Source organism: Parambassis ranga, chromosome 4 (genome assembly GCF_900634625.1).
Source record: "Parambassis ranga chromosome 4, fParRan2.1, whole genome shotgun sequence".
NCBI lineage: Eukaryota > Metazoa > Chordata > Actinopteri > Ambassidae > Parambassis > Parambassis ranga.
The window spans coordinates 7759122-7781135 of record NC_041025.1 but is presented as its reverse complement, the minus strand read 5'-3'; the positions used below and the strand labels follow the sequence as shown (position 1 = coordinate 7781135).

At 41.6% G+C, this 22014-nt stretch overlaps 2 protein-coding genes and 1 long non-coding RNA gene across 3 annotated transcripts; 1 reads left to right on the top strand and 2 right to left on the bottom strand.

Moving 5' to 3' along the window:
- Positions 1-418: 418 nt before the first annotated feature.
- LOC114435054 (uncharacterized) lies at positions 419-1017 on the bottom strand. Its single transcript, XR_003670532.1, has 3 exons — positions 1004-1017; positions 862-922; positions 419-766 (listed from the first exon to the last, which is right to left on the bottom strand). It is a non-coding gene; the product is annotated as an uncharacterized LOC114435054 (long non-coding RNA).
- A 4054-nt stretch (positions 1018-5071) lies between these two features.
- LOC114434040 (signal-transducing adaptor protein 2-like) lies at positions 5072-10281 on the top strand. The gene is made up of 13 exons (XM_028402864.1): positions 5072-5261; positions 6070-6141; positions 6240-6359; positions 6450-6506; positions 6587-6738; positions 6902-7033; positions 7291-7360; positions 8056-8158; positions 8258-8344; positions 9027-9101; positions 9235-9276; positions 9353-9490; positions 9564-10281. Exons 1-13 carry the CDS (start codon positions 5175-5177, stop codon positions 9626-9628), a joined length of 1200 nt encoding a protein of 399 aa, XP_028258665.1. The 5' UTR covers positions 5072-5174; the 3' UTR covers positions 9629-10281.
- A 22-nt stretch (positions 10282-10303) lies between these two features.
- On the bottom strand, positions 10304-16804 carry LOC114434039 (fibronectin type III and SPRY domain-containing protein 1). Its single transcript, XM_028402863.1, has 13 exons — positions 16633-16804; positions 15849-15944; positions 15614-15745; positions 15045-15146; positions 14764-14786; positions 14240-14361; positions 12956-13165; positions 12777-12875; positions 12553-12700; positions 12383-12465; positions 11972-12223; positions 11763-11851; positions 10304-11667 (listed from the first exon to the last, which is right to left on the bottom strand). The coding sequence occupies exons 1-13, from the start codon at positions 16645-16647 to the stop codon at positions 11557-11559; spliced, it is 1482 nt and encodes a 493-aa protein (XP_028258664.1). The 5' UTR covers positions 16648-16804; the 3' UTR covers positions 10304-11556.
- Between the last annotated feature and the right edge of the window lie 5210 nt (positions 16805-22014).

The window sequence follows — 22014 nt, the reverse complement described above, 5'->3', positions numbered from 1 at the left end:
CTGTGGGAGGTTCCAACTGGAGATGCTGCCGCCTGAAGTCTCTGCAGCTGCTGCTCCAGTTCTTGCATGCGCTGCTCCATTCTTTCCCTAGAGGTTTCCTCCATCATCCAGCCGACTTGGGAAAAGGCCGCTAGCTTCGGGACTCTCCCAGACGCTTACTCCTGGCCCACCGCTGCTCTTGCCTTTCACACAAACGCACAAAAAAAAAAATCTGTTCCCCCAAAATGTACCACCACTATCAAGCTGATCCTGCCAACAACGCCAACTGTTATGTGGCTATGAGACCAGCTGAAGAAATGATGAGAAGGTGGGTCTAATCAAATCAATTTATTAATGCAATCAAACAATATAAATTTGCCCACCTCCACTACCCCACTTCCAAAGAACGGCCGCCCGGAATGAAAGAAAAGTCCACCCCACACTTTATGAACACTGCAACTGTGATTCCACCACACACGTGAGTCAGGCACTGCAACCGTGTTTCACTGCACACGTGAGTATTTAGACACTGCAACCGTGTTTCACTGCACACGCCTGGCAGGTCGTATGGAAGTAGGGTAGGTACGGATTAAGGGGAAAACAAAAAAACGAAACAATAAACAAATTAATAAAAAAAAGAAAGAAAGAAAAACTAGTCCGCCCCAAAGGCACCTCCCAGTTCTTTTGTGCCACACACCGGCTCACTTGCCGGGCGGACTAGACAAAGAAAAGAAACCGACAATTTGCATGCTATGGCAAGAGCAGCGATGCCCATCAACCCGACGCTCTGCAACAAAACAAATACTTTCTTTTAAAACCTCTTTACACTTTATTAAATCATGCTTAAAATACCTGCAATATAATTAATAATCCTTAAAATACCTGGCATCTGCGTGACCAAACTACTTGTGAATACCATCTACTTCTTTGCCTGAACATCCATCTGTAATGTATAAAACAAAGTCAATCAACCACCCGTCAAATACTTTAAAACAAAAAGGTAGGCTACAGCCAACCCGCATACCTGTATGGCCTCCCTGCACGCCAGTGTGGAGCAAGGTGTGCACCTGCCTTACTCCACCGGGCGGAACCAAACCCCAACACCTTTGTTCCCCCGTACAAGGAGCCCTATATATGCGGGTCGACTTACCCTCCCCTTTTTCCCGACCTGAGGCAAATGGCACCCGCTACACTTGCTTGCTGCTATCTACACTTACTGCTCCTGGACTTGGTGACAGCAGGATTTGATGTGAACGCTGACAGGAGAGGTTCATGGAAACTTTATTTATAGCACTAACCACAGACATTTACACAAATTGTTTTTACTGAGGTTTTAATGTGTAAAAAGTATCTCTTTAAAATTACTGGAACAAGGCTTCATGAAATCCTCAGAAACAGGTATTTTAATATCTTAAAAGCTGTTGTGTTCGGTGCGGAAATTGGACCCAAATGCAGACCAAAGTAGCGTTTAAACAAAGGTGAGCTTTAATGAAGCCAAAACCACAGTCCAGGGTACAAGAAGGACAAACTAAACTACGACTGAGCAACAAAAAATACAAGCAATACAACAAACCTGGGGAGAAGAAGTTCATGGCACGGGGAGTGACAAACACAAGGATCTGATGAAGACAAAGGGAAGCACAAGGCTTAAATAAGGAGGGTGAAACACAGGTGAACACAATCAGGGGGGAGCTAATAATCAGGGCGGAGGAACAGAAGGAGAGAGAGAAGGACTGAGGAAGAGCAGAGAAAGAGGAACCAAATCTCAAAAATACTAATAAATAACAAAAGGGATAAACAATATGAATACAAAACCAGGAACAAACACAGGATCATAACAAAAGCAACTTTAACAAATGTTGTAAATTATGAAAGAGCATCTGCTGAGAACATCATCAGAATGAGACCTACAAGATATGCTGCATAGATATACTCTACACAGCATTCCAGTTGTTTATACCACCACTGGCTGTAAAGTTTGATTTTGGAAAAAACAAGTTTTTCCTTACATCAATCCATGCGAGTTAGTAGACCGGTAACACCACAGCTTTAACTTCAGCCGTTAAAAATGAAAAAAATCCACTGGCAATTAATTTTGCAGAGGTGTTCCAATATATCTCTGTGATAGTAAGATAACATAATTGATAACATAATTAGCCATTTTCCTAAGTATGCCAAATATAATGAGTGCATATAAACAGTATATTAGAAGATGAATGTCATTGGGCCATAAAAATGACATTTGAAACAGTGTTTGCATGAATATGAATGCATAACAAGCAGGATATGAGGTGGAACATGATACTGGATGATAATCATTGGCCTTTGAGTAATTTGGGCCGAGTTAAGTCATCGGTCAAATTTAACCCGCTAACACAAAAGAGATTTCTAACACAATATAAGGGTTAATAAGGAGATATCTTCCTGGAAAATAGTAGATATATGGTCTATATCACTTACAGACTGACAGCAGGGTAGACAGCAGTGTAGAGATGCAGCATCACGATCCAAGTGTTGGAATGTGTGGCTCAGCACTCTTCTTCATCTTCAGTCCAACTCGAACCTAGGCCCCATCCAGAGTCCAAGAACCCAAGGGAGTCAAACAGACCCAGCCTGTAACAAATCAGGTGGCTTATAGCACACAAACATCTATTCACTCTTTCAAAAGTTTTGTCCTTTTAATTATTTAACTCTTGTTGACACCATTCAATCATGAAATGCAAAATACATCAATACATTTCATTGTGAAACACAAATAAAACTAATCCAGACCTGGATAATTGTACAAAGCACACATGCCCTACAAATGAGTAAAGTGATTAAAACAATGAAAGCGCAAAAATAACAAAATGCCACAACACTGCCCTCTGCTGGTCACACATATTAACCTTTGAAACGGCAGCCAAAACTACAGATGACGCTAGTCGTCTTAACTTTTTCAATAGCGAGCAAGGAGGAAGGCATGAGTTCAAATGACAGAGTGATTTTAAAGAGGGTCCCAGGGTCTTCAGACTCTACAGTCTTTTCTTCCTCCTCCTCCAGTTTCTCCTGCAGCTCTCCTGCCTCCACTCCTACTTCTCCTGGCTCCTCCAGCTCTTCTCGACACTCGACACTCCTTAACACCAGTTCTCCTCTATTCGCTGTGCTTAGCACCTTGCCTCCCTCTCCCTCTCAACTCCTGCAGCTCTCCCTGGAGATGGATCCACATTCACCATGAATCACCATCAAAATTTCTTTCTTATTCTTTTTCATGTACTTTGCTTAGCCCCTTGCTTCCCTCTCCCTCGCTCCACTCCTCCAGCATATATATAATAAGAGATAGCTATCCCTTATATTCACCTTTAATGGCTGATTTTAGTGGTGAACAGTAGAAAATGTCAAATTTAACTATTTTTCTCAAAAATGAAACCCTTACATAAAAAAATGCATGGTTAAATGTTGTTATAGCTATGATATTAAAAAATGTAGTATTATAATAGGAGTTAATTGGACCTAAGTGGAAAATACCATTTAAAACTGCTGCTACACAAAAACTAATAATGCACCAAACTCAATATTTTGGCTAATCTTTGACATATCCGTGACAGATATAAATATAATGCCTCAGCCAGCTAACTTTTGTTTTATGTAAAATAACTCATTTTTTGTGCATTTTTTAAAAATTAAATATTCACATCATTCAATAAAACTGGCATTTAAAGGGTTAAATTCCTCAAAATGATTTAATGTTTGGTCATTTTTAACAGGGCTGAAGTTGTTTAACATATTTATGCTGAAATAAGCAGAAAAAATAAGTTTTTATAGCAATTTTTTGGAAATTGATGTTTTTGTCCACATATGACACAAGAGGGTAGTAAATTTTAAAACTGCTGCTACACAAAAAACTAATAATGCACCAAACTCAATATTTTGGCTAATCTTTGACATATATATGACAGATTTAAAAATAATGCCTCAGCCACCTACCGGTAACTTTTATTTATTGGAAAATAATTCATTTTTTGTGTTTTCTTCAAAAAAAATTAACAATAAGTTTCTGGTAGTTTTGAACAGGGCTGAAGTTGTTTAACATATTTATGTAGAAAAAAGCAAAAAAATAAAATAAAAATGCATCCGTTAAGTTTCTATAGCAGTTTTTTGGAAGTGGACGTTTTTGTCCACAAATGACACAAAAGGGTAGTAAATTAAAGTGACACCTGAGGATTAAGTCAGGACCCATTTTAAAACACAGGTTCACAATCTCTGGTTTGTAGTACAGTTTCACATCATCCTGGTCTGCAGTTGCAGCACCTGCAGACCTGGGTCCAAAAATCATCACCATGCCATCCAAGATTTAATGTCCTTCAGACACATGTGGAGCGTGGACTCTGCACTTTGCAGGGCATGGTGGTGTCAAACAACACAGGCATATGGGAAAACAGCGTCACAAACCTCCAAGTTAAGAACAGGAAGAGCATATGAACAAACCAAGTCAAGTGTGTGTCCACGCTCCTGTGTAGGTGCACACACCCACTGAGCTAAATTAAAAGAGTCAATGGGGTTAAAACACTCCTTAGTCATAGGTTTGTCTGGACAGCAGACTGGAAAATTAAATCTTGACACGTCACTGTCATTACATTGGCCTCCTTCTGCCTCCACTTGTTCTAGCTCCTCCAACTCCTCCTTTTTCATAGTTAAATGAAAATAAATGAAGTAATAGTCCAAACAAACAAGTAAAACATCCAGTTTGGAGTTGGGACCTTCATTCAGCAGGGATTCTACGCATACTGCCACTGATCCGTTTTGATGTTTACAGACTTAAGCAACCCTCAGGACAACATGAATCATAATAGTGTGAAGCTTCCAGTAAGATCTGAATTTTTACACTCATCTCATCCTTGATTTTCTAGTTCTGCATTTCAGAACTCACAGTAATTCCATTCTGGTTTTAGTTTCATTAGGCCCAGGTAGTTTCCACACTTGAGAAAGACCTCACCTACGTCAGCAGCAATCTCACCTGGGAACATTTCAAAAACAACACGCCCACTTTGCATACACACCAATCAGCGATGAGATCTGTGGCTCCTGAAGTGACTCACAGATTCCACTTTTATAATGAAGGAGCTGTATGTGCTAACAAATCCTGTTCACAGATCCATGAGGAAACCTGGTGTTAACCTGTTGTGATATTACTGTGAACATCTGCATTCCTGGTGATGGCAAAGCGAGCGGGACGACAGAGAAACCAGCTGCCAAATTGTTACTATGAAGGGTATCTGGAGAAGAGGTCGTTCAAAGATAAGGTAGATGTGCTGAGTTATGCGTTTCTGTTTGTTTACAGGCTGCTGCTGTATGGTAGAAAAGCTAGAATAAAGTAAATTTACTTTATTTTATCTTTTCATTTGTAAATTAGTCTGATTTTCTTTAGAAAATGTGTCACTATGTATTAAGCATAGCTTACTTATCCAAGACTGGTGCATTTTACTATTTTATAAGACAAAGAAAAAGGTTTGACTGGAACATGTAATTTATTTTTTGCTAAAAATGGTCAGAATATAGATATGTTTTTTTAAGAATTTCGCTAAAATGATACACTTGCTCCTTTATTTAAAGCAGAACGGCTCAGCCAGGTGTTCTTAAGCTCATGTGGACTTTGGAGTTTTTCTGGTACTGTCAGACTGGTCGGACTGCTTCTCACTGCTCTGTGAGCCATAAAGATTAGAGCAAACCAGGAAGTGACCGAAACTGGCATTCCGGCTTTACAAATAATAAATCACATGGGCTGTTTCTCCAAGCTGTCACCCAAATGTCAGCAATATCATTAAAGTGTTTGTCCTCAAGTGCTTAATGTCTGATAACGAAATACATCAGTCACACATGAGTATGTTTTTTTTACCTACTCGTGTTTAGAGTTCCATTTTTTTAAACAATCCATGTTATTAATGATCACATTTCTTTCTGTTTTGGTTGCCATCACTATACAGGTCATAGCTCCACTATTTATTCTCCTAAAATGTGTGTGTGTGTCTGTGTGTGTGTGTGTGTGTGTGTGTGTGTGTCTGTGTGTGTGTGTGTGTGTGTCTGTGTGTGTGTGTGTGTCTTCACACCCAGACATCTCGGAAACTGTGGGCCTGCCTGTGTGGAAACACATTGTTTTTCTTCAATGACAAGAGAGACACTGATGTAAGTGATCCCTTTGATGTGGCTTAAAAAAACTCACAAATGGGGATGACTATGTGAATGGATTGACAAACCATTTAAACTTGTGTGTGTTTCATCAGTACATAGAGAAACTGGATCTCAGTGGATTGATCTCCATAACAGATGACGGAACTCAGGACCGCAAATTAGACGCAGCCAGACTCAACCTCCAAATGAAGGATGGAAACATCAAATTCACTGTGAGACAACATGTGGAATACATAACCTATTCTTCTTTCATACAAAAAAAACAGTTTTTCTTACTTTCCCTCTCTTTGTTGCCCCTAAAGGCCCCGACTGCAGAGGCCCGTGAGCTGTGGAAGGGCTTTATCCACTCTGTGGCTGAGGTTAGTTGTGTCATTTATTGTCATTTAGATGCAGTTAAAATCTCTCCTAATACAGTTTATTTACAATTGTGTCTCTGCAGCTGTGTGTTCCATCCTCCATCAACCTGCTGCCTGGTCAGATCCACATGCTGAAGGAGGCCGTAGAAAAGGAAAAAGAAAGGATTAAAAACGTATCTCCACCGGCTGCTCCCAGCTACAGTCCCTACATAAGCCTGCAAGCAGACATGCCAGCGTCAGTATTCATGAAACATCACCCAATACCACCCATGATAATTAAATATAATGTGGTGTCACATTTTGACTACGTCTGTGACATCACATGCCTCATTTCTTTTAAACTAACACAGAGGGCTCAGATGTTGATGAGTGACAGCGTCGTCTCTGTTTCCCTGCAGTTGTTACTACAGTGTGTCTCGCCTGGAGGCAGAGCTGCTGCTCGAGAGAGAAGCAAAGAGAGGAAACCTGCTGCTGAGGCCCGGCAGTGCAGGAAACTCCTTTGCTGTCACCACCAGACAGGATCTTGATGGGTATACACAACAATACAACACACAGACATTGTGTGTGTGTGTGTGTGTGTGTGTGTGTGTGTGTGTGTGTGTGTACACTAAACACATGTATACACTGAAGGCTGCAGGACTGAGAGTCCTTGCTCTTTAGGATTGCATCATACCATTTTAAATAATGATCAACATACTGCATCATTAAAGTTTAGAGTGTGCTAAGCTAATTATTTTACCTCATTAGTGACACAGCGATTCAGTTTTACACTTTATTTCTCTTTCAGCGCCATATTCAGACACTACCGTGTCACTCGTAAACATGAAGGCGGCTTCATTATTGATGTGAACATTCCTGTGAGTATTATTTGTTAGCTTCCTTCTGTGCTATAGCAGACAGAGAACTCGGGCCCCTGCAGTGTGAACCTATCATTAACTCGTTGTTTGTGTGGCTGTGCCCATGTTTCCTAATGTATCATGAAAGCATTGGTTGAAAGTAACTACAGTTTGTTTAATTTGGGTTACTGTATTTTTGCTACCTTAAACTTTCTGAGATAAATATGGTACTTTGTACTGCACTATATTTATCTGACAGCTTTAGTTATTTTTATACAAAACAGGGGATTCCGATCTTTTTCTCTTCTGTGTGCCATGCTACTTCTTTTAATTGCAAGGGACTTTTAATGTATTTCTTCTTGACAAGTAATGCATAAGGGGACTCCTCCCATCTAGCATAAAAGAGAGTAACTGGGCATTTATTGCTTCATAAATTCTTGCAGCAGTGAACATTGACAAACATATCGCTGTACTTCATAGCTGGGATTTTTTAAAGGGTTTACAGGCAGTAGGAGTGGACTCCAGACTATCTCGAGCTGATGACATTCTGAAAAAGAAGAAGTGCAGGATGAGGCGTTAATGGCTGCTATTGTCACGATTTACCACTGACAATTATGCATGTCTATAAAGACAATGACACACATCCATAATAAATCTCTGCAGTCTAATATCAGCAGTGTTAAAACTGTCAGACATGCCCCGTTTTATCTGTGCAGGTCCCCTGTGCCACTCTGCATGACGTCATCGACTATTTAGTAAAAGAAACAGATGGAGTGTTGATTCCTCTCATCTTTGAAGAACCATATGAGAAAAACATCTGTGCGTACTGAAACATTTCATCCCAACATCTCTCTCTCTCTATTATCATGCAACTATTATCCAAAATGATGAAGTGTGACTGTCTGCACTTTCTGACAGCTTTTATTCGGTCTGATAATGAGAACGGGGAGATGAGCGTTCAGCAGGCTTTGTCAAACCCGCCCCCCAGCATACCTCCGAAACCAGGTACTGTGTCCTAAAATACACACACAAACACAACTAACTACAAAACTATCTACACACTCTGCCCAACCTGTTGTTTACTTTGATGTCATGGGATTTGCAACCACACAATCGTAGATCTTTTGTGAGATCTTTTGTCAGACTTGTATGTGATTTGGTACTACACGATGTCAGAGGGATCAATTAAAGTTCAAATGCCACAGAATCATATATTTATACTTATAAATGTACTCTACTAACACATTGTAAGTAAAAGTGTTAAGCGTGTCACCCCAACTCTCTGGAATTGTTTTGGTTTTGGTTGTTTGGTTGCTTTGCATGAGTTCTTTCCACGCCCACACTATTCCTCATTGCTTAGCCTACTTGGTTTACAGCCACCATCAGGGCAGCTTTCTAAAGGTTTTGTTCAGCTTTGGACTTTGAAACTAAATGTTAACATGCTAAGTGTCTATGGACCATGAAGGTCTTTATCCAGCCAATCAATCTCTTTACACTCATGGAGATATGTGTTTTGACCAAGGCAATGGACAGACTGACAGACATCTGTTCCTATGTTAATATAATCTTCATCTTTATCTTTATTTTATTTCAAACCAGTGTTTCGTTGTTGTTGTGATTGTTTAATTTGGTGATGACCTCTTTTGTCAGGCCTGTAATCATTGTAATTACATGGTTTGTTTCTCAGTGGCTCCAAAAGTAGCAGCTCCAGAATCAGAGCCTGCACCAATGGTGGAAGAGAATCTGTATCTGAATGACACCTGTGAGTATAACTCTTGTACCACTCATACAATCAATCATCCCCTGTCAGTGGCTCCTCTGTCTTGCAAACACAGAACAGGTATGACTTCATTTTTTTCCACGGTTGCTGCCAACTAATATCTGTGTTTAAACAGTGGAGGAGACAGAAACAGAGACAGAAGAATCCTCTCCGTCACGTAAGTCTCCCGTCCTATTTGTTTTCCCACTAAGCTTTTAAATCTGGTTTTTATTTTGTGTGCGTATATTCTACAGTTTCAGAGAAGAGAGTCCCAAAGAAACCAATGATGCCTCCAACTGCTGCTCCCCGCAAATCAACCTCTAATACACCAGCATCCTCCTGCACAAACAGAAATTACAGGACGAGAGCTAACACAGATTCTCAAAGACAGAGTGAGTCTACATGTCTTGTCCTGTTTTTCGCTTTCTTGTCATCACATCAAAGCTCATGTGTGATGTGCTTCAGTTCCTCTAGCAGCAATAACAGAGCTGAAACTGAAGCTGGAGCAAAAGGCGAAGTCAGTGGAGTGACCTCTCCTGGTGGGAGCCTCTCAAAACCATCACCATCTGTGAAAATCTGTCACAGCAGCTGACTCACAGCAGAGCCGCCTCCCAGTCTGTCTCTGCAAGACAAACCCACACATGGGAGCAGGAAGCTCCTCCTCCTTGGCTTCGTGGCTGCGCTCCTGCTCGTTGCTCAGCTGTCAGCAGTAAAGCTTATCTGAAGATTAACGCTGTATTGATCCACTCCTCTTGGATGTTCATCAACAAATTAATTGACTGTGAAGAGGGGTGTACATGTCACATTATCTTCACTGTGTTTTCTTGTACATTTTGCACATTATCCTGATCAGAATGCATCAGATGTTCACGTGTTGTATTGCTATTTTTATAAAATGAACTGATGAATTTTATGTTTTTACATTGCTCTGTTATTTCCTTTGTGCGAACTGTAAATGAAGTGAAACAAGAATCTGTCAAATGTATGTGAAAACCCTCAGAAATGGATCATTTTATCAATTTCCTGTTTCTCTCTAAGCTTGTTGAAACAGACATCTGCGAACAAAGTGCTTACACTCCTTTATTACCTCAATGACTGATACATTATAGTGGAAAAAATTAAACTATTTACAATAAATTGAGACTTTTTGTCAGCATGTGAAATAAAGTGAACATAATTTTCAGCTGGACGCTTCTTTAAAGCATTGCAGGCTACAATTATTCAGGAGACGCATACAGTACAGAGGGGGGAACATGGCAAACCAGGACCATGTGCAACATAGGACATGGAGGCTACAGAGGTCAGGCGGTGCACAAATCATCATAAAAAGGTTTCCCACTCAGATGGACCCCAAACCTGGCTAACTCTCATAATACAATTTGGAGCTACAGGCTAGCTAGTTGTTATATTTGGACACTGGCTACTAATGATGGGATCTGTGTTGCAATTAAAATGTTATTAGATACAGTACTCATACAAGCATTAGGGTGCAATATAGTCATTTGCAAAATCCTAAAGCCATATCTGAATGTGTTATAACATCACTAAAAGTGACTCAAAGGAGAGAAACTTTGTGTGTAGAGCCTGTCAGACTCCCCCACGGTGAACACTGGCTCTAATTTAGAACTAACAAAACCTCAACAGGAAGTTAAAGGACCTACTTTTTCCACACACAAACTGAAGGTCCTCTGTTAGGTCTGCATGCCTTGGCAAGTAATCAGATACCATATCACTAGTGTTGTTAATATTGTGTGATCTATTAATTGTTGGCAAAGTAGAATAAATCCTGACAGTGGTGAGCTGCATTTTGTTTAGTAGCATCTTCTATGAGCAGGGTGTAATCTGGATTATATAGTTTGGTTGATGGGTAAAGGCAATTTTACTATACCGTCACAACCATAGTTATACTGCCACTTACAAAATACATGGTTTTACATTGAAACAGCGAGCTTGCTATATGCAGATGAACATTAGCATGTTGTTACAGATCACCTGATTTTGGCCTATCAGTTTGGAAATGAGAAGGAAGGCACAGGGAGAGAGCAGTCAGGACAGGGCAGGACCCTGAACCTGGAACTGGCTGCATGACAGTACAGCTGACAGTTTGGTGATGAAGAGGAAGGAGGGACAGCGGCCAGCGCTAAATAGTTGCTCTAGCAGCAGTGGGACAGTGCTAAATGAATGTGCAGAGAGAGGAAAACTAGCAAGACTACACCTAAAGTGTCCCAAGCAATCACTACAGCCAGAGTCTGAAGAATTCTGTCCCCACGTGTTCCCAGAATTATTTTGTCATGCAACACAGACACTGCATGTGGAACAGGATGAACCCATCATACTCTGGTGATGTGACTCTTCCATGATGCTGCTTCAAGAGTCAGTTCACAGTCCCGGCAGAGGAGGCGACCTGCAGCAGTGTGGCCAGGCGGAGCTGTGAGACATTCAGCTGGCTGGCTTGTGTCTAGGTGAGGCTGGCGTTGGAGCTGCTGGTGCCACTGTTCTTCCTCTGGCCGCTTTGCACCATGCTGGGAACCTGCAGGCCCGTCACTACTGAGAAACTTCCATTCCACACCTGCAGGTGGCACCAAATCAACACCCAAAGGTCACACAGGAAAAAGATCACAGAGGAATAGAGATAAGAGCAGCTGTAAAGGAGACTTTTCTCACCATGAACGCTGGGATGACTGGCTGCTGGAACTTTGTTTTGAAGGTGTGCATCAGCTGCTTCGTTTTGGCATTGTAAAAAGACAGTATACCTGCAGGGAACAGGGATAACACATCAAACTGTGTCCTTCATGAAAACATTGCAAGGTAAAAAATTAGGAAAAGCTTCCTGTGTTGACTGGACAGCGTGATAAAACAAAAACTTGTCTTACCTTCATCATAGTTGACGTAGACACCTATGCTGTTTGGGATCGGGCACTCAAGCGTTCGAGCCTTGTTGTTGTGCTTAGCCGTGAGGCTCTGCTGCAGCCAGTTGTTCAGATGGATGCACCAGGAGGAGCTGCTTTTACCCAGCTGGTCGAAGCGGCCGAGACTCCGCAGTGCCACGCCCACAGCAAAGGCCTTGCTCTCCTTGTCAAACCGTACCTCCCAGTACTGCTGCCCAGCGTCAATCATGGTGTCAGCTGTGGTGAGATATAAGCCAGTATGATACAGACTCCAGGAGTAAACACAGTCAGCAGTTTACTGTATTTGTGCAGGGTGAGAATTTAACTTGAAACTTAACTAATGTGAAAATTATTTGTGTTGTGAACATTTAGAGCCACCCGGGTGTGTATTCCTACCCAGTACTGTGTAGGACTCTGCTGTAAACCTGTCTCTGCCGGGCCGGGCTGTTGGTGCTCGTTTAGGAGACATGAGGGCTGCCCTGGGTAAAGAGGTGATACAGCCTGTTAGAGCTCCTTGTATTCATGCAGACAGCAGGTTAACCACAGCAGGTTACACTCATACATACCTGGCTGGGGAATGCATCGGGGAGTTAGTTCTGTTCTTCTCTTTACGAATGTCTTGTATTTTTCCTCCACAGCTGTCCCACTCCACACTCAAGTCCTCCACCTTTAGGTTCTGGTGTGCTGAACCACTGTCCAGTTTGAAGGTGAAGGCTGAAGGCAGGAGAGAAATAAGGCTTTTTGCTTATTGGACATACAGAAACTCTTGATCATAGTCAAACATTCTCACCGTGCGTTTCTAGTGTGACTGGCTCAGAGAACTCTCCAGCTACAGCCTTGTTACACGCACGCACTCTGAACGTCATGTACCGGGTGTCAAAGCGCAAGCCTGGGAATAAAAACAAAACATTCTCAGTTATTGTGGTCAGAATTTAACCTCAAAGCATCTCCTCACAGTCCTGCATCTACCTGTCAGTGTGTGCTCCAACTCTCGTATGCCCTCCACTACCATCCATGGGTAGTCCTCTCTAATGCGAGGTGGACCCTCGTGATTTGTGCGTCGATGTTCCAGTATGTAGTGGTCTATCTTGCTGTCTGGCTCTGATAAGGTCCAGACTACGGTCACTGTGTTGTCACACACCTGACACTCAGACACCTGGATTTCTGGAGTGGCTGGAACTGGAGAGAGGAGATTGTGTTATTCAATCAAAGTCAGTGTTATTTCACACCATTCGAGACACCAGTGCCCACTTAAAACATACCCTAACTGCCACTAAGGCTTAATATTCTAGCTGGATTACTTTATTTCTACCACTTGGGGGCAGAATTACAACTAAACAAACATGTTTAGTTTAGACATGTACACCTGCTAGTACAAAACTTAGACCTTATGTCACCACTACATCTTTGAGAAGCATCTGCCTCTTCAGACGACAAACAATTTTCACCTGATACATGCCAACTTTGTTCATTAGCAGTGTGGCAGCAGCGAGAAGTGTTAAGCAGCTTTTATAAGACCCATGCCGAATACTGTGTGCAGGCTTTGAAACCACACCAGCGCACTAACGAGGTTAAGAGGCCTCACACAGCTGTGGAGTGATCACGCTGTGGTTTCCTTGCAGTGTGCGACCCCTTTCGCATTACACATTGTCTGACTGATTAAAATATGAAATGCTGGTAAGTGGAACACATCGCGGGTAGTGTGCCTGTTTCATAGAGGCTTTGTTTTACTCTGATGAGATTTTCTGTGTGGTTAGAGACAAAAGTCTATAACCAAGGACTTTGTGTTGTGTACGACTGATACACTGTTGGACAATATCACCCAGTGTTAGTTTATGTTTTGAATTATAGTTTCAGATATTATGACACAGTTAAATGACAAATGAGTTATTTTTAGATTATATAACTGGTCATTAACACTGATGTAATACTGAGAAATTAGCTTTTTAGCTCTGCCACTGTCTGATGTAGAAATAATACTGACTTTTAGAATGGAAACAACAATGGCTGCCGTAAAATAAAAATAGGACTACTACACTAATTAAAACACAACTGACATCATGACTTTGGAGATGTGTGTGAGGGTGCCAAGTAAAATAATCCTGGCAGTGTGCAATCATTTCTAATCAAACTGGTAGCAGATTTCTTTACTAAAAGTACCAGGTATATGTGCAGTCCTGATGTTACAGTGTGTGTAAGTCTGCAACACATTTGTCTCTATCTGCATCTCATTGTAAGAAAAGTGGAGCAGACCTGGCAGAAACTTGAGCCCCTGCAACATCTCCCTCTCCTGGCTGAAATCCACCATCAAGTGACTCATATTGTCGCTGGCTTTAGCCTTCAGGGAGAGGCGAAAGGCTGGAGCCATTGTCACGCTGCAGAGAAAGAGACACACACACACACACACATAGGGTGGAAACAAGCATAGTCTATTATTCAACTGAACCAGAGAGAAGGGGGACAGGTGACTCTAGGTCTGCTCACTAAAAGAAGGCTGCTAACTAGACTTCTGTTTCTACCATTGAACTCATCACCCTGATGAAACATTTACAAAGAAGAGCTAGAGAGGCAGCAGCATTCGTCATGAGGGAGGGGCTGACACAGGGTGGTACAGACCTCAGAGGACAGCGGGAAACACAAGAGTGGAAAAATAAAGTTACTATTGTCTATGAGATGGGTGTGGTGGCTACACATATCAGTGCATGCATGCTAGATGATGAGAGGGCTGGTCACAGGAGGCTACGACAAGAAAAGCAATAGATGGCTGAGTACTATACCTATCCTTAATGTCTTTGGCCGCCTGGAGAGGAGAAGCAGACAGGGAAAAGAAAAAAGAGAGGAGAGATACGGAGCGAAGAGAAAACTGAGTTGGAGCCCATCATGTAGATAATTTAACACAAACAGTTGCTGGTGTTAAAATAACTGCTAGTATGACACCACAAGAAGGAGGACACGTTAAATCATGTTTATGAAATTCACTAAAAAGTCATCTGTAAACACTGAGAAGGAGGAACATCGCAGCAGCATCGCAGCAGAGCTGCAGGTGGTCGTCAGTTACCTGATTGAAGCCGTCCGTCTCTGAGGAGCACATGGTCTGGTTGGCCAGCTCCAGCAGCTCCTCTGAGCTCTCCAGGGCTTTGGAGCAGGCGCTCAGCTGACTCTGAGAAAAATATCAGCACACAGTCAGACAGAACTCTCTCACACGTTTGTCTGTAGTATAATGAAGCGGTTGTTTTTCCTGCAGAGGCTACAGAGTTAGCTGCATCATTTGAGAGTCATGGTTGAGTCCTGAGGCTGCAGAGACCTTTCAATATGTTGATCAATTATCAGTATGTTGAAGTGAGATTATTTAACAGAAACTTAAGAGTCAGTCATCAGATAACAGTCATTTTGTTCAGTTGTTTATTTTTACCCCACGTATTTAATAAAGCAAAAACAAGTGCCTTCAAATAACACTGTGAATTATGACAAGGTGGATTTTTAGTTTTGATGTCTCCTCCTCTGAGCCTGATATTTACTTAGACATGTATAATTTTTAGTCAAATAGTAAACGGTCAGGTGGGTGCATCATTTAATGAAGCGATAATGATGCAGAAATTGGTCATTAAAATATCAGGATGTCCTCACCTGCAGCTCATATGTGCGGCTGGCTCTCTCCTGTTTGATGCGTGTCATCATGTTCTCCTTCATCTCATCCAGGACTGTATGCAGGGCGGTGAACTCGGACTCTAGGTCCTCCTGCACCCGGCTGGAGTTCACCTGGAAACATGCCAACATTAAAAAAAGAAGATGTTTTTAAATGTGGGGGAACCCAAACACCACCTCTGTGTGGATTAAACATTAAAGACGTGTGTTTTTGTACCTCCAGGTTTTCCAGGTTCTGTTTGAGAGTGCAGATGAAGTTGGAAATCTCCTCATTCTTCATGGCAAGGGTGTGCGTGATCTTACGCAGAGACTCCTTATATGAAAAATGATATTGAGAAAGGACACATTATGATCCTTTCAAACTCAGCAAGCAAAGCCCGTGCAGTGTAATATGCTCCATGGAGGATCAGCTCATTGATGCTAATCAGTTCTTAGCTGAGAGGACACATAAAGCTCTGGGCTTTGAGCTCCCCTTTAAACCTGATGAAACATTTGTTCTTCACAGAGGGACCTGGGATCAATGCACGGGGAGGGAGGTGGGAGAGGGGACACTTCACGAACGGAAGGATGCGCATGTATAATTTAATAATGCAGATCCACAACCATTAAGCAGGCCACGTCAAAGGACTGGACACAGACTAGATCCACCATTATACAGCTCGGACCTCTCAGCAGTGCCGCTGCCCTCCTCTGATGCCACACTGAAAAGCCCATTCATACTGAAGGGCTGTGTAATGTTTGTTGATGCGAGAGGAGCTGCGCCAATAAGGCCCCCCATCCGTGACTGATACACCGCTACACCGACGAGAGACTCGTCGATTAACCTCATCACTCAGGCAGAACAACACCGATTCAAATAAACAACAATACTGTGAAACGCGAGTCAGTGCCGCATCCACAAACTCCCTAATTTCTCTGCTTCTCCCCCACCATCCTTTGTACACTACGCCCAGAAACGGCTTCCCCCATCAGAGACACCTGTTCCTCCGGCCCCGGCTCACCTTCTGGTCTCCCATCTTGCCGCACAGATGCACCTGCACCGCTAGAGCCACAAACAACGCCGGTATTTCTCCTCCGTCCCACGGTTTTTGGTTTATTCGCACAGCGGGGCTGGTACGGATGCTGCCGGAGTGCAACGCATCTTCGGACGGACACCAACCACCAACGCCTTTGGGCCGGAGAGCGCGTGAGCGCATGCGCCCGCGGAGGATTCTGGGTAGTGCTGTTCCTGCCGTGACTGGTGCTGCCTTCAGGGACCCCCAGGAAAAAGATACAAGCGAACGCTACAAACTGTTTAATAAGTGAATTATAACAGTGTTGTAGGAGGATTTATTACAGCACTCCTGTATCAGACTGGATTCTGCTGCTGTGCGCTATGTGCAGCTCTGTGTGTATCTTTAAAGACGTGTCACACAGACACTGTGTGACTAAAAGTAATGGACACCATGTGCAAATTTACCATACTGCTGTCTGTTTTTTGTTGCAAAGATAAGAAATCGTAATGCTGCAGTCAACTAGATATACAGCTGATGATGGTACATATTATTGATTGTCTATTAATTTTTGATCAATGTGTTCTGTAGACATTTTATGGACAAACCAGTTAAATTCAATTCAAGTGGAACCCAGTAGAAAAAGTTTAAAAATGTACCAGTTTCCAGACTAACAACTCAAAACTATGTTATCTATTTACTGACTAATTGTTTAGAGCATATAAGGAATGTAGATATCCACAAAACTGGACATGCCTTAGCAGACTTATATGGAGGCTATGTTTTCACATACATTTGTGTTGTTATATAGCCTAATTAAATAAGCTTTTTGTTGTAGAACTGTAATCGAAGTAAGTGTGAGTGAATGGTTGTTTGTCTGTGTATGTTGCCCTGCAATGGACTGGATACCTGTCCAGGGTGTACCCCGGCTCTTACCCGTAGATCCAGTAGCTGGGATAGGCTCCAGCCCCCCGTGACCCCGCACTGCAGGACAAAGCAGGTTCAGGTGGTGAATGGCTGAAAAATAATCTAATGCAAATATTATTGTATATATATAAAACATTATGTTTATTAAATGTAAGTTTATACGAGGTCAAATCATTTGATTGGCAAAATTGTTTTTCCCTTAAACCCTAACCCTTCCTCTTTCACATGATCTGCAGAATTAGTAACAATATATACATTAAACGTGTATTATATGTGTAATCAGGCTATATCAATATGATAGATGACTTCTCTTAAGAATGACACGGACATTATGTTCAATAGATGCCGATATATATTAAAACATTTGACAGAAATTGATTTATCTTGTGACTCTTATATTGAAAACCACTAAGTGTACTAGTCACTAGAACATACATAATAAGAATCCATATGACTGCTGCCTTTTATGTTTGACAATAAGAAATTAATAATGCTTTTACTTTCCTGTAAGTGATTCCAGAAAGGTTTTGTATAAAAGATCAGAACCGATGATGAAATTCAACAACAAAAAGATATCAGTTTTAGTGGATCCGCCTTCAATTTATTCAGATTAATAAAGAAAATATTTGCGTTTTAAGAAAATACAGAGTTCCCTGCTGTTCATTTAATTTCAGCACCCACTTACAGTAAATGTTATTGAAGTACTGTGCTGCTTATCAGCTATATAATTGTTTACCTATATTTCATACAGGACCTACTTTCAGTCTCTGTGAAATAGAAGGTTTGAGGTTTCAGAAGCTCGCTCCCCTGCAATCTTCAGATGTGTCTTCTTGTGGCCTTTTAGCTTTTCTGTTCATTGTCTTGAAGAAACAACACACACTCACATTTTATCATGCTACATGTGACCAAAAGTGAATTAAACAGACCTGTATCTGTGCAACAAGGCATTAGGACTGTAAACAGCCTGCTGTAAAATATCACAGAGGTCATTGTGTATTTATAGTTTTTCAGTGTTATAGTCATCACATATAAAATAATTTCATCTTCTCAATTTCCTTGGAAATTGTGGTTGGAAATGGTGTCAGAAAGTTCAGCAAATTTTCATGCACTTAGTTGTGTTTGTCACAGGAAGCCAAGTGTTCCTCTTCTTGTAAGACGCTGTGGGGAAAAGGTGTGATGCGTTTTAGCACCCTTGCACCAAAACCCACAAGGGTTTCATAAACCCCTCACATCATCCTCGCATGCCGTTTTTTTTTCTTTCTTAAATTTGATGCCATTCAGCAAGTCAGCACATGCAGACGGAAGACAGTGAGGTGTTCAGTGTCTGCCACCAGAAACAGGATGTATATTTTTGGTAATGGGGCAGCAGCAGGAGCCTTTAATATTTTCTGACAACAGGCACATGAAACAATCGTACGTGAGCGTTTGGTCAAAAACCTCTCTGTTTTTGAGGGCCTACATGACTTTCCAGTTGTTGGTTGTGCTTCCACAGCCGACAGTCCCCCTCAGCGAAGGCACTTGATTCTCAGAGAAGAGAGAAGCAGAGCAGAAAACCACTCCTCCCTCTCAGCCACCCACACAGACACAGACACACACCAAACCTTTAGCTCTGTCAGACCTACAGACAGCTGCAGATACAGGATGAGACTGAGACGACCACCTCTCACATAATATGATGAACATGTGGCTGAATCCGTTTACTCTGCTGCTCACAGGTAAGACTTTCAAATTACAGAGATCCAGACTGACAAGCACAGAGCGTGACTGGATGCTGTGAAATGATGAATGGACAAAACAATGTACAGTTGTTCCTCTGGCACAAGAATTTCCTTCGGGATTAATAAAGTTTTATCTTTATCTTATCTTATCTTATCTTACATGTTAATCATTGGTTAATCATTCATCATGAACTGATAAAATGTTATAATACTTTAAAATGAACAAAGCATGACAATGTTTTCTTTGTCTAATTACAGTGGCAGCAGTGCTGGTGGTGATATCCAGTGAACATGTATTTCTCAATATGACAGAAGTTGAAGTTGAAGTTCCTTCTGGGTCCTTTCTGGTTTTGCACTGCTGTTTGAACACAGAAAATTGGGAGCGATACGAAATAGCCTGGCATTTCAATGACTCACCGACATTCAATAAGTCAGATCCACTGTTTGCCAGGAGAATTAACAAAACTGCATTTAACAACACCAAGAAACAGGAGCAGGATTTAAAGACGTTTAATTTACCAGCAAAGGAAGGCTGGTACTTTTGCAGCATCGAAGTAGTCATTCCATTTTTAATGTACTTCAACAGCAGCGGAGCAAAAGTGTTTATTTGTAAGTATTGACAAAGAAACTAATTAGCATTTTATGTCAAGTTCCTCTGGCTGTAATATTTGTGAGCTGTATGAAGTTTGTTTACATTAGAGGTTTTCAAAGTGGGATAGTGGGAAATTGTGTCAATGGGATCAAATTACACAATTATGATCGCTGGAAATGAACAAATTAAAAAAGTGAACTAAGGCATGATGTGATGAGGGAAGACTTAAGACTTGAGCCTCCCCTAAAGTCAGACTTTAGGGGAGGCTCAGTCTCTGACTTTGAAAACCATGTTTCTGAGCATATTCTAATGCAGTTGTTAGTAGAGATAAAGATAATTCTATACAGCAACATTCCTGCTGACAGCTAGCGATACAGTGCCATGCAACCTATGTGCATAATATTTAATATTCTGGCTTGCAATGACTAAATGAATGTTTTTGTATCATCTTGTTCCCCCAGCAAAGAGCTTAGTGGAAAGTACAACGTACCTGTCACTAGTAACGAGTAAACAAGGTGTGTGTGCTTGTCTATATGTCTCTGTGTGTGTGTGTGTGTGTGCCTGCATGTGTGGATACCACTCCTCATAAACAATAACAGTACCTGAGGACCAGGCTGAGCAGGTTTTCCAGTGAATTCTGGTGATTTGACCATTTTACAGAAGTGGTCAGGTTTCTTGGGCGATGATGAATTCTGTGAGATGTGTGTGAGCTCACACACACTGGAACTGAGAATTGGTCACACACAAACCAATTCACATATGAACCCTGAGCCAACACTGTGTGTGGTGTGAGACAGTTGATGTCCTATTTAATTTACCCATTTAAATATGTCTCACTGAGGATTTTATGTGCACTCAAAAAACTTTTCCTCTTCTAGTGCCTCCCACAGACGCACTGCCCTGGATGTGGATTGCAGTTGCGGGGTCTTCTTTCATCGTGATTGTCCTGCTGGTCGTGTGTATTGTGCAGAGAAGAAGATGCCACAGAAGCAGAGGTAACCCTCATTCGATTCAGCGTTGAGATTATTATCTAGACCCTAGCTCTAAGCCGTCTGAACAGATTGTAGATAAGTCAGCAGAAAAGGGCCACAAGGCTGATAAAATCTGCTTCTCGAGAAAAAGAGAAAACAAATCGCACAGAAAACTTCACAAGACATCCTTAACTTCAAATCTGTACTGGCTGATTCATTTCAGTGCGAGGATTTGCACATTAAGGTCAGACAGACGTTTAGTGAGACACAAAGCCAAAAACACAGGAAGCAAGTATATCTGCCTGTACTGACCTGTGGAGGCAACTGAGTAAGATGGCGGCTTGTGTGGTCTAACAGCACAGCGTGAGACAAACTAAAGTCTCAGTGTTGAAGTTACAGGTGTAAAGCCACAGATGAGGAGCAGTGATCGAGAGGTGCACCATGTGGGATCTTTTTTATTTTTATTTAACCTTTATTTAACCAGGTAAAAAACCCATTGAGATCCAGATCTCATTTGCAAGGGTGGCCTGGCCAAGAGGTCAGCAGCACACGTCAAGAACAGTATAACAACATTTTAAAGTTGGTAAACAAGATCAAAACTGTTATCTGAGCAGTGAAAATAAGAGCATATCTTAAAAACACAGGCACTGATGAATGGATGCTTTTTGCCTAATGTGTAATAAAGAATTAAACGTTTTAAATGAGATAAGATCTGACCACAGCCAACTGACCAAGACTGAGAATTATGTCAGAGTTTTACATATGCAAGCAAAAAGTATTTGCATTGCTGCAAGAAGTGTCATGTATAAATAGTTGTTAAATATAAACGCAGTTTATATTTAGGTGTTTCTTTGAAGCACACTATGTTTTTCCTGTAATTCACCATGGTGTTAGGGCTAACATCGGCCATCATTTTTCACAGTTGTTGCATCAGACATCATGCAACAACTGCTACCTGCCTGCAGAAATTAATTTATTGATTTGATGTCAAGCATGCTATTTTGTGGGTTTCTAGCTGGTGATCTAGGAAATTCAAAAACAAGATGTGTGAAGGTTTCAATGGTAAATGAAAGTCCAATGCACTCACACACTGACCACCCAGTGAAGTGTAGCTTTATAACACAGTTCACCCTGTGCAGAGGTTTAGCAGTGGAAACAAGGTGTTGCGCCGCGCTGTAGTTTT